This window comes from Galeopterus variegatus, unplaced genomic scaffold (assembly GCF_000696425.1).
Source record: "Galeopterus variegatus unplaced genomic scaffold, G_variegatus-3.0.2 Scaffold2360, whole genome shotgun sequence".
Lineage (NCBI taxonomy): Eukaryota > Metazoa > Chordata > Mammalia > Dermoptera > Cynocephalidae > Galeopterus > Galeopterus variegatus.
Window position 1 is genome coordinate 100,746 of NW_007728471.1, and position 15,592 is coordinate 116,337.

The window sequence follows — 15,592 nt, forward strand, 5'->3', positions numbered from 1 at the left end:
CTGGTGTTGACATCTTACCAGTTCAGGTGAAATATAGAAACCTTACCTCTTTTTACCTCTCACTACCCTCCCCCTTTTATGATATTATTGTCTTACTATTTCCTTTACATACATTGAGAACCACATCAGAGAGTGTTATAATTTTTGCATCAACCATCAAACATAATTTAGAAAACCCAAGGAGAGAAAGAACATCCCTTCTTCCTTTCCTCCATTCCTTCTCTTTCTTCTTTCCTAATGTTTTGGATTTCTTATTTTACCACTTATTTTCTATTTTAATAACTTCCTTTATCTCTTCTTTTAGGGTAGGTCTGCTGGCAACAAATTCTTTTTCTTTTTCTTCATCTAAGAATGTCTTGATTTCTCCTTCAATTTTGAAGTATATTTTCACTGGATATGAAATCCTGGGTTGACAGTTCTTTTCTTTCAGTACTTGTAAAATGTCGTGTTTCTTCCTTCTGAACTCCATAGTTTCTAATGAGAAATCTACTTTTGTTCAAATTGTTTTCCCCTAAGAGTAAGGTATCCTTTATCTCTTACTGCTTTCAAGGTTTTAAATTTGTTTTAAGTTTTCAAAAGTTTGATTATGATGTGTCTTGCCATGGATTTATTTGGGTTGATTCTGTTTGGGTGTATTAGTTTTCCATTGCTGCCTAACAAATTACTGCACACTTGGAGGCTTAAAATAACGTTTTTTACTCGACGATTTCTACATGTCAGAAGTTCAGGTGGAGCTGACTGTTCTCCGTTTACAGTCCCACGAGGCCAAAATCAAGGTGCGAGTTAGATGGGGTTTATTTGAGACTCTGGGAAAGAACCCAAGTTCATTTAGGTTGTGGCAGAATCAGTTTCTTGCAGTTGCAGGACTGAGGTCTTTGTTTCCTTGCTGGCTGTGAGCAGGAGGTTGCTCTCAGCTCCTGTAGGCCACTGTACTCTCTTTGCACACTGCCCTCTCCATCTTCAAAGCCAGCAATGATGCACTTAGTGCTTCTTTTGCTTCGACTCTCTCAGACTTCTTCATTTGCCATCAGCTGAAGAAAATGCTCTGCTTTTAAAGGATTCACCTGATTGGGTCAGGCCCACCCAGAGAATCCCTGCATGTTAATTACAACTACAAAATCCGTTATAGTTGTATCTAGGTTAGTACTTGATTGAATAACTAGAAACAGGAAACTTGGGAGTCCATTTTCAGAATTCTGACTACCACAGTGGCATTGGGATCTGCTCAGATTCTTATTAGTGGGTTTATTTATTTATTTATTTATGACCAAATTTGGGAACATTTCAGACATTGGATCTCCCTTTCCTTTTCCACACTGGGACTCTGATGAACATATGCGTTGGCTCTTTTGTTGTAGTCCCACAGGTCCCACAGTTCTGTTTTTTTTTTTTTTTCAATCTGTTTTCTTTCTGTTGTTCAGATTGGATAATTTTCATTCTCACTGACCCTATTCTCTGTCTCCTCCATTCTGCTACTGGGTTCATCTGTTAAGTTTTGTTTTATTTATTTTTTATTGTAACATAGTTGATTGTACATATCTGTGGAGTACAGAGTTGAATATCAATACCTGTGTGCAATATATGATGCTAGAATCAGGGTAATTAGTATATTCAACATTATAAGATGTAATTGTTTTTCATGGCCCTTTACAATTCCTCCCTTAACCCCCCTTTTCCTCCCCTTTTTCCCCCTCCTGTAACCTCAGTTCTGTTCTCTCCTTTTGAAAGTTCAACATCTCATTGTGATTGTTGTATCTTTATTTTCTTTTTCATTTAATTGTTTGCTTTTGAGCTCTCACTTGTGAGTGAGGACATGTGGTATTTCTCTTTCTGTTCCTGGCTTTTTTCACTTAACATGATTTTCTCTTAAGTTCATCCATGTTGCTGTGAATGGCAGAATTTCATTCTTTTTTATGACTGAGTAGTATTCCATTGTTTATACATACATTTTCCTTATCCGGTCATCTGATGATGGACATTGAGGTTGGTTCCACATCTTGACTATTGTAAATAGAGCTGCAATAAACATGGGGCTGCAGGTAGCTCTTCAGCATGATGATTTCCATTCCTTTGTGTATATACCCAGCAGCGGTATTGCTGGATCATATGGCAGTTCTATCTGTAGTTGTTTGAGGAACCCCCATACTGTTTTCCATAATAGTTGCACCAGTTTACATTCCCACCAACAGTGTAGGAGGGTTCCCCTTTCTCTGCATCCTTGCCACCATTTGTTATTCTCTGCCTTCTTGATAATAGCCAGTCTAACTAGGGTGAGACAATATCTCAATGTGGTTTTGATTTGCATTTCCCTGATGCTGAGTAATGTTGAACATTTTTTCATGTGTCTATTGGCTGTTTGTATATCCTCCTTTGAGGAATGCCTATTCAGCTCCTTTGCCCATTTCTTTTTTTTTTTTTTTGTCCTTTTTTTGAGACCGGCTGCACCGCGCTCAGCCAGTGAGCACTGTGAGCGCACCGGTCATCCCTATATAGGATCCGAACCTGCGGCGGGAGCGCTGCTGTGCTCCCAGCGCCGCACTCTCCCGAGTGCGCCACGGGCTCGGCCCATGCCCATTTCTTAATTGGGTTATTTGTTTATTTCCTGTTAAGTTGTTTGAGTTCCTTGTATATTCTGAATATTAATCCTTTGTTGGATGCATAGCTTGCCAATATTTCCTCCCACTCTGTAGGTTGTCTTTTCGCTCTGTTAATTGTTTCTTTTGCTGTGCAGAAGCTTTTTGGTTTGATATAATCCCATTTGTTCATTCGTTTATTTTTCCTTTTATAGCCTGTGCTTTTGGGGTCTTATTCATAGTCTTTTCCCAGACCTGCTTCCTAAAGTATTTCCCCTATGTTTTTGTTTATGAGTTTTATAGTTTCAGGTCTTATATGTAAGTCTTTAATCCACTTTGAGTTGATTTTGGTATATGGTGAGAGGTATGTGTCTAGTTTGATTCTTCTGCACATAGATATCCATCTAGGTTCATCAAGGATATTGGCCTGTAATTTTCTTTTTTTGTTGTGTCTTTATCTGGTTTTGGTATCAGAGTTATGTTGACCTCATAGAATGAGTTTGGGAGAGTAGAGTCTGTTTCAATTGTTTGGAACAGTTTCATGAGAATTGGTATTAACTCCTTTTTAAAAGTTTGATAGAATTCAGCTGTAAAGCCATATGGACCTGGGCTTTTTTATTTGTTGGAAGATTGATAATTACTGCTTCAATCTCCTTGCTTGTTATTGGTCTGTTCAGGTTTTCTGTCTCTTCTTGGTTCAGTCTTGGTCATTTATATGTGTCTAGAAACTTATCCATATCTTCCAGATTTTCAAATTTGTTGTCATACAATTGTTTATAATAGTCTCTAATGATTCTTTGTATTTCTGTGGTGTCAGTTGTAATGTCTCCCTTTTCATTTCTGATTTTTGTTATTTGGGTCTTCTCTTTTTTTGTTGTTAATCTGGCTAATGGTGTGCCTATTCTGTTTATCTTCTCGAAAAACCAACTTTTAGTTTTGTTAATCTTTTCTATTGTTTTTTGGGTCTCTATTTCATTTAGTTCTGCTTTGATCTTAATTATTTCTTTCTGTCTACTTCCTTCAGGTTTGGATTGTTGTTTTTCAAGTTCTTTCAGGTGTAGTGTTGGGTCGTTTATTTGGAGTCTTTCCATTTTTTTGATATATGCATTTACTGCAATAAATTTTCCCTCTTAGTACTGCTTTTGCAATATCCCACAACTTTTGGTATGATGTATCTTTATTTTCATTAGTTTCTAGAAATTTTTTGATTTCCTGTTTAATTTCTTCTTGGACCCATAGGGATGCAAGGATGGTTCAACATATGAAAGTCAATAAATGTGATACATCACATCAACAAGCTCAAGGACAAAGGCCATATGATTATCTCAATAGATGCTGAAAAAGCATTTGAAAAAATTCAACGTTCCTTCATGATAAAGATGCTCAACAAATTAGGTATAGAAGGAAAATATCTTAACACAATAAAAGCCATTTATGACAAGCCCACCACCAGTATTACTCTGAATGGGGAAAAATTGAAGGCCTTCCCCTTAAGGACAAGAAAAAGACAAGGATGTCCACTCTCACCACTTCTATTCAACATAGTCCTGGAGGTACTAGCTAGAACAATCAGGCAAGAGAAAGAAATAGAGGGAATCCAGATTGGAGAAGATGAAGTCGAACTTTCCCTATTTGCAGATGACGTGATACTATATATAGCAAAACCTAAAGACTCTATCAAAAAACTCCTAGAGCTGGTTAATAACTTAAGTAATGTTGCAGGATACAAAATAAATGCCCAGAAATCAGTAGCATTTATATACTCAAATAATGAATTAATAGAAAGAGAAATAAAGAAAGTAAGCTCATTTACAATTGTCACCAAAAAAATATGATACCTAGGGATCAATTTAACCAAAGAGGTGAAAGACCTCTACAATGAGAATTACAAACCACTTCTGAAAGAAATTAAAGAAGACACTAAAAGATGGAAAGATATTCCATGCTCTTGGATTGGAAGAATTAACATTGTGAAAATGACTATACTACCCAAAGCAATCTACAGATTCAATGCAATCCCCATCAAAATACCAATGACATTCTTCACAGAAATGGAAAAAACAATCTTACCTTTCATATGGAAAACCAAAAGACCCCAAATAGCCAAAGCAATCCTGAGCAAAATAAAAGCAAAGCTGGAGGCATAACTCTGCCTGACTTCAAATTATACTGCAAACCTGTTGTAACCCAAACAGCATGGTATTGGTATAAAAATAGACATTCAGACCAGTGGAGTAGAATAGAGAACCCAGAAATCACTCCTCAGGCTTATAGCCCTCTGATATTAGACAAAGGCAACAAGAATCTACGTTGGGGAAAAGATTGCCTCTTCAACAAGTGGTGCTGAGAAAACTGGATACCCATATGCAGAAGAATGAAACTAGATATGCATCTCTCACCATACACTAAATCAACTCAAAATGGATTAAATACTTAGGTATAAGACCTGAAACTGTAAAATTACTAAGGGAAAATATAGGTGAAACACTTCAGCAGTTAAGTCAGGGCACAGGCTTTATGAACATGAGCCCAAAAGCACAAGCAGCAAAGGAAAAAATAAACAAATGGGACTATATCAAACTAAAAAGTTTCTACACAGCAAAAGAAACAATCCACAGAGTGAAAAGACAACCTACAGAGTGGGAGAAAATTTTTGCTAACTATGCATCCAACAAGGGACTAATATCCAGAATATACATAGAACTCAAGCAATCATACAGTAAAAAATAAATGACCCAATTAAAAATGGGCAAAGGAGCTGAATAGACATTTTTCAAAGGAAGACATACAAATGGCCGACAGATACATGAAAAAATGCTCGATATCACTAGTCATCAGGGAAATGCAAATTAAAACCACATTAAGATACCACCTCACCCCAGTTAGACTGGCTATGATCAAAAAGATGGTGAATAACAAATGCTGGAGAGGGTGTGGAGAGAAGGGAGCACTACTGCACTGTTGGTGGGAATGTAAATTAGTACAACCACTTTGGGAAACAATTTGGAGTTTTCTCAAACAACTACAGATAGATCTTCCATATGATCCAGCAATTCCTCTTCTGGGTATATACCCAGAGGAATGGAAATCATCATGTCGAAGAGACACCTGCACCCCCATGTTTATCGCAGCTCTGTTTACAATAGCCAAGATATGGAACCAACCTAAATGTCTATTAATAGATGATTGGATAAGGAAACTGTGGTATACATACACTATGGAATACTACTCTGCCATAAAAGAGAATGAAATACTCTCATTTGCAGCAACATGGATGAACCTGGAGAAACTTATGTTGAGTGAAACAAGCAAAGCACAGAGGGATAAATACCACATGTGCTCACTCATATGTGGGAGCTAAGAGAGAAAGAAGGGAGGAAAGAAAGACCACAGTAGTGCCGTGATCCAACAGAGGGAGGGAACATTCCTGGGGCTACAAATTGGAGTCGAAGGGAAGGGGTGGGAGGTTGGGGGATAACTGGAAGAGGGCAAAGGGTACAAAAGTCATTTCTGGTAATGGACGTGCCCCCAGCAATTTCTGGTAATGGGTATGTCCCCAATATGAATCTGGCCCCCACATCATGGTCAGGAGGGGGGACAATCTCATGAAAATTCAAAATAAATAAATAAATAAATAAATTAAAAAGACACAATCCCCGCCCCAAATACACATGGATACCCAGTTTTCCCAGCACCACTTACTGAAGAGGCAGTCTGTCCTGCAATGTATGTTCTTCTTGCTTTTGTCAAAGATCAGTTTGCTGTAAGTATTTGAGTTGGTTTCTGGGTTCTCTATTCTGTTCCTTTGGTCCAAGTGTGTGTTTTTATGCCAGTACCATCCTGTTTTGGTCACTATAGGTTTGTAGTATAATTTGAAGTTGGGTAGTGTGATGCCTCTGGCTTTATTTATTTATTTTTTTGCTCAGGATTGCTTTGGCTATTGTTCCATATGGATGTTAGGATTGTTTTTTCTATTTCTGTGAAGAATGTCACTGGTATTTTGATGAGGATTGCATTGAATCTGTAGATTGCTTTAGGTAGTACAGACATTTTCACAACGTTAATTCATCCAATGCAAGAGCATAGAATTTCTTTCCATCTTTTCGTGCCTGTTTTAATTTCTTTCAGCAGTGATTTGTAGTTCTCATTGTAGAGATCTTTCACCTTGGTTAAACTGATTCCTAGGTATTTTTTTTTCTGGTGACTATTGTAAATGGGCTTGCATTATTGATTTTCTTTTCTGGTAGTTCGTTATTGGAGTATAAAAATGCTGTTGATTTTTGCTTATTGATTTTGTATCCTACAACTTTACTGAAATTGTTTATCAGCTCTAAGAGTTTTTGGTAGTCTTTAGGTTTTTTTATATATTGGATTATGTCATCTGTAAACAGGTAAAATTTGACTTTGTCTTTTCCAATCTGGATGCCCTTTATTTCTTTCTCTTGCCTGATTGCTCTGGCTGGTACTTCCAGTACTACGTTAAATAGGAGAGGCGAGAGTGGGCATCCTTGTCTTGTTCCTGTTCCCAAAACTTTGTGAAAGCTTTTCTCCATTCAGGATGATATTGATGGTGGGTCTGTCATGTATGACTTTTATTGTGTTTTATACCTAATTTGTTGAGAGTCTTTATCAAAACACAGCAACACAGCAACACATCAAAAAAAAATATTCACCATGATCAAGTGGGATTCATCCTAGGGATGCAAGGATGGTTCAACATATTGGAGTCAATAAATGTGACACACCACATCAGAAAAATCAAAGACAAATACCACATGATCGTCTCAATAGGTGCAGAAAAAGCATTTGACAAAATTCAACATGACTTCATCCTCTCTGTTTTAGACCTGAGAAAAGGGACCACTGAAGAGGAGAATTGACTGCCTTAAGTCACACAGTTAGCAAGTGGGGGAGTCAGGATTCAAACCCATGCAGTCTGGCTCTGTAGCCAGGTGACTTGGCCTCATACTGTGCTGGAGCATATACTTGGTGACTGTCTGCAGCAGGAATGAGACCCAATAGGGGGCAGCAAGATGAGGAAGCTGCGCATGTCAAGATCTCTTTCTCACAATGCCAGCTGCCCCTCATGCCCTAAGTAATCATTCTAGAGTTTTCAAGATCCACCCTTTCACTTCCTCTATTCTGGAGCTACCTGAACTTCCTTCTGTGCCTCCAACTCAACAGCTTTTCACATGCTGCTCCCCCTGGTGCACCCCTGCCTCCTCCAGGTCTCAGCTCCCATGTCCCTGCCTCCAGGAAGCCCTTCCTGGCTGAGCCAGGCGCCCCCTCTGAATTCCTCCATTCCAGCCCTGTCCACTCTGGGTTATCACTGTCTGGGGACAGATCTGTGTCTCCCACTGGACAGTGAGCCTCTGTAAGGACAGAGCCAGGGCTGTCTTGGGCATAGCTGTGCCCCAACACCACTAGGCACAGGGATCAGCACAGAAAAAAGTTCAGGGAGTATGTGTTAAGTGAATAAATGAACGAATGGATACATGGATGAATGGCAATTCCTTCACCCTGTCAGTTAGGTTAAGTCTTCTTGCTATATGCTCCCAAAGACCAATGGCTTGTCTTACTCATAAAGAATATATATATATGTATATTTTAATTTTTATTGAGTCAAAACTGATTATAAATAATTTTGGTGTTCAACATTGAGATATCTTGATCAATTCAGTATTACTAGCATATATATTGTTACAAATCATAATTATTCTTTATGCCCCTTGTCCAATCTCTCCCCGTCCCCCTCTCCCTCCCCCTCCCCCCTCTAATTACCCTAGATTTCTTCTCTCCTTCTGAAAGAATAATGGTTTCTCTGTTAATTTGTTGCCTAGATGATCTGTCCAATGCTGAGACGTGTGATCAGGTCCCCCAATATTATCATAGAGCAGATGCTTCTTCTGTCACTCTGGAATGGGCTTTGTGGAGAGGGACATCCTCTTCTTTTCTTTATCTCTGCTGGTGACTCTCCTTTTGTTGAGAATATTTTTTTAAAAGTAACTTTCATATGTTGAACCTGTACTCTGTTCTCCAGGTCTCAGCTCAAATGTCTCCTCCTCCAGGAAGCCATCCCTGCCTGCTCCCCCAAGGTCGTGTCGGGCTCCTCCAGCCCTGCCCAGTCTGTGCTTCCTGCCTGTCTGACTCTGGAGCCTTTGTTCATGACGAGGATTTATATCATAAGCATGATCTGAGCTCATTTAACATTTACAGGCTGCTCATGATGAGCTTGGCACCAGGCCTGGTTTTACTAAGCTCTTGATAACAGGCAGCTGGCCATTACTGTTTTTATTGTTGTCACTGCTGTTGGTCGTTATAGTCTCAGTTCCTGGCCCTCAGGATTCCTGGAGTTCCTGCTTTCTGTGCTTCTGGGCAGAAGGAAAATGAGCCCAGAAGGTAGAAGGCAGAGGAGGGGCCAAAGTTACTTCCCTGCTACCACCCCTGTCTGCCCCGAAAGCCACTGCCATCGCAGTGCCTGTGAGTTTGCAGCAGAGTGGGGTAAGAGAAGGGAGCTGGAAGGGCTAGAGCTGGAGGGGCCGCAGCTGGAGCGAGGAAGGAGTGTGTGTGTGTGTGTGTGTGTGTGTGTGTGTGTGTGTGTGTGTGTGTGTGTAAGCCGGGCTGATGGACGGCCTGGCACTCTGAAGTCAGGCATCAGGACCCTGGTGAATACAGGGCCACCAGTGGACAGCAATCCTGCTCTCTGGTGAGTGCCCTGCTTCCTTCAGATGCGGGGGGTGGGGTGGGGGTTGTGTGTGTCCATTTGTCAGTGACACATGCATATATATATATACACACACACACACACATATACACACACACACACACATATATACACACACACACACACACACACATATAGATAGAGAGAGATAGAGTCAGAACCACAGAGACCCAGAGAGAGAAGAGAGAGGAGAGAGAGAGAGAGAGAGAGAGATACACAGAGATAGAGACAAAGAATGAAAATAACAGGAGAAAGTGTATCAGAGGGAAAAACAGAAAGATGGATGTGAGAGAGAGGGAGAAAGAGACAGCGAGAAAATTGTACAAAGATGCAAAGAGAGAAATGGAGAGATTCAGGGGAGGGTGGGAGAGGGAGGGAGGGAGAGAGAGAGACAGAAAAAAGAGAGAGACACAGAGAGAGACCAAGAGAGAAGCCCACAGAAGCAAGAAGGGAGAGAGAGACAGAGACCCAGAGAGAGAGCCAGGTAGGGAAAGGGCTGAAGCATATCGGAGACAGACAGACAGACAGACAGACAGGAGTGAGACAGGCAGAGGGAGGATGTGCCAGCCCTGAGAGGCTAAGTCCATGCATCGGGATGGGGGATGGATGTGCAATTTATGCCTAAAAGCCATCTGAGACAAAAGGAAGAAACTAGAATATTTTGATAAGAAAGCGTTTGGAGGTGAAGACATGATTCTGCAACGGGTCGTGTGCGAAGGTGAGGGCTCGGCCCAGCCTTGCTGTGTGGCACTGACACCAGTTTGTCCCTCTCTGGGCCAGAGCTTACCGGCTAACCCCGGAAGGCTGCAGGGACTCTGTGGTCCTCCTGAGATGCAGAGAGTTATCAGCCACGTCTATGGGTTTCTCGGCAAGGTCTTCCCCCTCCTGGCGGGACAGAAGACAGAACACTGTGAGAAGGGGCGGGAGGGAAGAGGCCAGCGGCAGGCTTCCCACGGAGGGAGGCTTCCTTTCTCAGACGGGTATGACGAGGCCCACCGTTGTGCTTTCACCACACACCACCGTTACGTGCGGCAGGAACGTACATGCCCCATTTTACAAATGGAAAAACCAAGACTCAGAGAACATCACTTGCCCAAACACGTGGCAAGGCTGAAATTCAAACCCAGGCGGCCAGGCTCTGAGCATGTGGACCTAACCTCCATAGCACTGCAGGCAGAGAAACAGACACAGGAAACCACCTCCATCATACCGTCACCGTCACAGTGACTGAACACTTACTATAAACGTTTGAGCATCTTGCATCTGATGTTTCATTCGGACCCCATAGCAACCAGATGAGCCATATGCTACTCTGCTCCCCATGTTGCAGTTGAAGAAACTGAGGACCACAAAGACAAGGGCCTTTGCCCGTGATGAGAGAGGCGGTAAGCGTCAGAGTCCAGATTTGCTCCCAAACATCCTAGGAGCCTGTGCCCTTGACCACTGATCGGGCAGGGAATGGGTCAGTGCTTGGGGGAAACCGGGGGCTTTTGAGGGCTGGAGAGGGGCACGGTGGCCCCCCTGTTCATTGGGCTAATGGGAGAGATGCGTGGGTGTCAAGGCCAGCTGCACATGAACACAGCTGCCGGGTTTGGTCCCCTGCCCGCCAGTGCCCACAGTCTCTCCCAGCCTCCATAATTGTGTATAGAATGACCAAATGGAAAACTGGGAACTCCTATTTTGTTCCCTTATCCTCCCCCAAGCAAAGGAAATCTTGCCTGAGGGCAAGACTGAGGAAGTGCCAAACGTTAATTTCTCCCACCAGACATAATAGTAGACGTTCCGGTTTATCAGAGATTGGCTCTGTGACCATCCCTGGGCTGACAGAAGGAATCACACAGTATGGACAGCAAAGTCCTCAGGGGCTGGTAGGCCAGGTTCAAATTGAGCTTCTGCCACTTGCTCTATGGTCTTGGCAAGTGACTTCATCTCTCTCAACATCTGCTTCTCTGTGTGGAACGTGAGTGCACATCGTTGGAGAGAACACACCCGGGGGGGGGCAATTAAAGCTCATTAATATTCATTAAACCCCACAACAATCCTAGGATGCAGGTGATACTACACCCATTTTACAGCTGAGGAAATTGAGGCTAAAAGAGGCTAAAAACATGCTGAAGGTCACATGGCCAGTAAGTAGTGGGGAAGACTCAAGCTTTTTGGATGAAATGTCATGTCTATAACCTCAGATCTCCCTCTGCTTCTGACGTCCATAACTGGGTGCCTCCAACACTCCTCTCCCTCCCTGAATGCATCCTCTCTCTCCTTCTAGCCTCACTTTTGACCACTTGGAGTCCTTTAGCTTGCAGCCCCGCTCACCCTCAATGCCAGCCTACTTAACACCATCCAAAGTGAAGAAGACGTTTTTCAGTCTGCGTTTGGGATCCCGTGGACACCCTAGACTCATGAGAGATTCAGGGGAGTGGGCACACCTGAGTTAAAAAACAAGGCTGTTATTCTGATCTCTGCCTCCACAGAGGTCATCCGTCCAGGTTCCATGACCAAAGTTCCAAGAGGGTGGATCTGATTGGTTCAGCCAGGATCTGGCAGCAACTGATCCAGTCAGTTGTGTTGGGGGTGGGGGTAAAGCGGTGGGCATGTCTGTTGTGGCTGTGGGTGGGGAAGGTTGGCTAAGATATAGGCAGGGGGTCCTTGTTGGCATCCTTGTTATGAGCTTGATTCTTGTGACAGCTGGTGTTGGATTGACCCTTGTCATGTCCCAGACCCTCTGCTTTACTTGCACAATCTCATCTGATGGGGCTTGGAGAGGGGAAGTAAGTTGCCCAAGATCACACCCAGAATGAGCGGCAGATCCTGCATTGGAGCCCAGGCAGGCCAGCTGCAGGGTGTTTTCTGGCAATTCCTGTCCATTCCTGTCCCTCTGGGTCCCTCTGAGTCTTGTTTGCTCTTCCTCTGCCCATGTCTCTACCTGTCTCCCTCTCTTGCTTTCTCCCTCTGCAGAATTGCTAGCCAAACCCACCATTTCAGTAACCCTGGGCACTGCCATAGAGCAGAGGGCATGGTGACTTTCTGCTGTGGCACCAAGGACATCAACATTACCACCCAGTGGGTCTCCAACAGCCTCCCCCTCGTATTCCGTGAACACAGGCAGCTGTCCGTGGATGGCAAGACTCTCACCATCCCCACTGTCCGGCAGGAAGACTCTGGGACTTACCAGTGTGAAGTCTGGGGTGTCCCTCAGATCCAAAGCAGTGACGCCCCCTTCCTGGATGTGAACTGTGAGTCCCTTTCCCTTCTCCCCAGCCCCTCACTGACACCCACTTCTTCAGTGCCCCATTTAGTCTCACAGCTTTAAATACCATCTAAACATGGACTTGGCTACCTTTGAACTTCAGACATATTGCTGTTTTATATCTCTACCTGGATTCTGCTGGAAACATCCAACTTAATGAATTTAAAACTGAGCTCCCCAAACCTGAGATGTTTGATCCAGAATCCTGCCTGCATAGGGGTAATTAGGGAATTAGTTGGCAAACTTTAGACATGTCCTTCACTCTTGCTTTACCCAGGGCTAAGGCTGACATTTAATGTCCATCAGGCTCCCATACCTCCTTTGCTATTGATCCAGAGCTTGAGTGTGAGGAGGGAAATACATTATTTATTGACCCCCTAAGACTCCCATAAGAGAGCTGTTGCTGATGCTATTAATGCTGCAATTGTTCCTGTCCTCCCAGACGGTCCTGATGCTGTTGAAATCAAGTTGGGATCAGGTGTACCCAGCGGGGAGGTGGTTGAGGTGATAGAGGGCTCCACCGTGAACTCCTGGGTGGAAACAGTCTCACCCAGCCCCTGCCTATACCTGGTTTCTCCCCAATGACTCCATTCTGTCTCTCATGAAAGCATTCACCATCTGTGCCATGTCCAGAGATCAAGGGGGCATGTACAGATGCTTGGTGTCCAACAATGCCACCCAGCTGTCCCTCCTGGGTGCTCTTAAAGTCCAAGTCCTTGGTGAGTCTCCTTTTCCTGGTTCCTCTCCTCTGTCCCTCTGAGAAGCAGAAGCTGTTGGTGTCAGAGGAACCAAGAGTTTTTAATCCGGGGCCTTCAGACATTCTGTGAGAGGGGATAATCCCTGGATGGGTATCAAGTTGCATGCAAAATGTTTGTGCTGTGTTCTAGAGAAAGGTTAACAGTTGTCTTCAGATTCTTAAGGGGCCTGGAACTCTGAAAAAAGTTAAGAGCCACAGAGCTACAACAATACCCAGAGTTTGAGGGGGACCCAGAAGACGGGATTTCCTGTGCTGCTGGTCGCTGAGCGGGGCTCTGAGCCCAGGGGAGGCCGGGCACATCCTCCGCAAGACCCTGTGGGCTCTCCGTGGGGTGTTCATGATCTGATTCTCTGGAGTGGGGTTGATTTTCTATATGTACAAACACTAGCACAACACTCCCATACTCCATAAACACATGGTGGAGCCACACACACACACACACACACACACACACACACACACACACACATAATAACCACACGTGCCCAGCACACTCACGCCTGTGTGCAATGCACACAATAGACACATACAACTCATACACCACCCCCACACATAACATACAATACCACAGGCATATAACACACACTAACACAAAACATAAATACAACACATACACAATAGACACATGCAGCATAATACAAAGTATGTAACATATCAAAGACACATAACACATACTCACATGCACCATACACAAAAACCAGAACACATGAACAGAATACACTCACACATATCAGTAACACATTCAACACATGTGATATACACATAAAACACAGACATACATATCTCACATGCAACAGGTACACAACAAACAACACCACAGACAGATGACAGATGACACACTCTCACATAAAACATATACACACATAACATGCATGCACTAGACACACACAACACATACACACATCTCAGACACTCACACCTGCACCTTTCTCTTGGTCCTGGGGGTCTCAGGAGGCAGGAGTACACGTAGCCTCTGCCAGGAGTCCCCCAGGGAGCAGGGCCACATGCAGCCCTGCCAAGAGAGAGTGCAGGAAGGTGAGTTGCTCAAAGCACGCCTTGAGCTAGGGGCTGCCGCCTGGGGAGGTGGTCAACCACAGACCAGACACAAAGTTCTGAGGCTTAGTGCATGCACTAAGCAACTTTATTGGGACAAAGCAGGTATTGTATATGTTTCAGCCAGCTGCAAACCCCTCCCATCACCTCCCCATTTCCTAGGTAACTCAACAGGAAGTCTGCGGTTTGTGGTTAAGCCTTGCAAAATCTTGCTGGCACAGTGTATTTGCATCCTGCTGAGACAAGCAAAATACAGGAGAGCAAGAGTGCCTCCAGCTTTAACAGGTGTTCTCCTTCATTTTCCTCCAAACACCCACTCAACAGCACAACTACTCAACATCGCAGACACTTAAGACATGCCACAGAAAACACACCGTATACCATACACTCAACACCCTCAACACATACACACAACTGACACATAATACACAGACAAAATGCATACACATACCAACACACGGCACAGCCCTACGCAAAGCGTACGATCACATCACACAGCACATGCACATAACACATGCAACACCGCAGAGACAGAACATACACTCACAGACAGAAAATATATACACACACAACATACAGTCGCACACACAGTGCATATGTGTACCACCCACACACCTCACAGTCACAAAACATATATACACAATATCATATTAACAGACACAAAATACACACTCACACACGAAACTCATATACACTCTTCATACACACAAAACCCGTAAGATATTCACATAATCAACACACAACACACTCTAATCCACAAAATACATAAACGTACCTACCACACCTGCTATACAGTCATATGTGAAGCACGTATATACACACCACTCACAGCATACACACATACATCCTTGGAAAACCATTGTGGGCCAGGCAGGGGAAGGAGACTGGGAAGCATCCCTGACTCTGACCCTGTATCTCTATGTATTTTCAAAAAGACTGACAAAGCCTCTAGTCATGTGCCTAAGCCTGAATCTTGTGGAGGATGCTGGGTCCATGCCCCTGTCCTGCCAAACTACCCATCAGTGGGTTGGTGTCGAGTGGCTCCTGAGTGGCCAGCCACTCCTGCCCAGTGAGCACCGTTGGCTGACAACAGGACCCAGGTCATTCACCACCTCTGGCGGAACAACACGGAGCCCTACAAGTGTGAGGTCTGGAACCAGGGCTACTGAGCACAGAGTGACGCCCTTGGGGGGTCTGACCATCAACTGTGAGTCTCTGGCGCCTGGACCTTCTCC

General features: G+C 43.7%; 1 protein-coding gene across 1 annotated transcript in view; it reads left to right on the forward strand.

Annotated features, from left to right (window-relative positions):
- CEACAM20 (carcinoembryonic antigen-related cell adhesion molecule 20) overlaps window positions 1–15,592 on the forward strand; it is a 32,315-nt gene that overhangs the window by 11,333 nt on the left and 5,390 nt on the right. Inside the window, 10 exon segments of the mRNA XM_008581470.1 lie at window positions 10,628–10,682; window positions 11,567–11,598; window positions 11,600–11,720; window positions 12,265–12,309; window positions 12,312–12,533; window positions 12,990–13,089; window positions 13,091–13,270; window positions 15,293–15,432; window positions 15,435–15,544; window positions 15,546–15,564. Coding sequence (XP_008579692.1) covers window positions 10,628–10,682; window positions 11,567–11,598; window positions 11,600–11,720; window positions 12,265–12,309; window positions 12,312–12,533; window positions 12,990–13,089; window positions 13,091–13,270; window positions 15,293–15,432; window positions 15,435–15,544; window positions 15,546–15,564 — 1,024 coding nt within the window.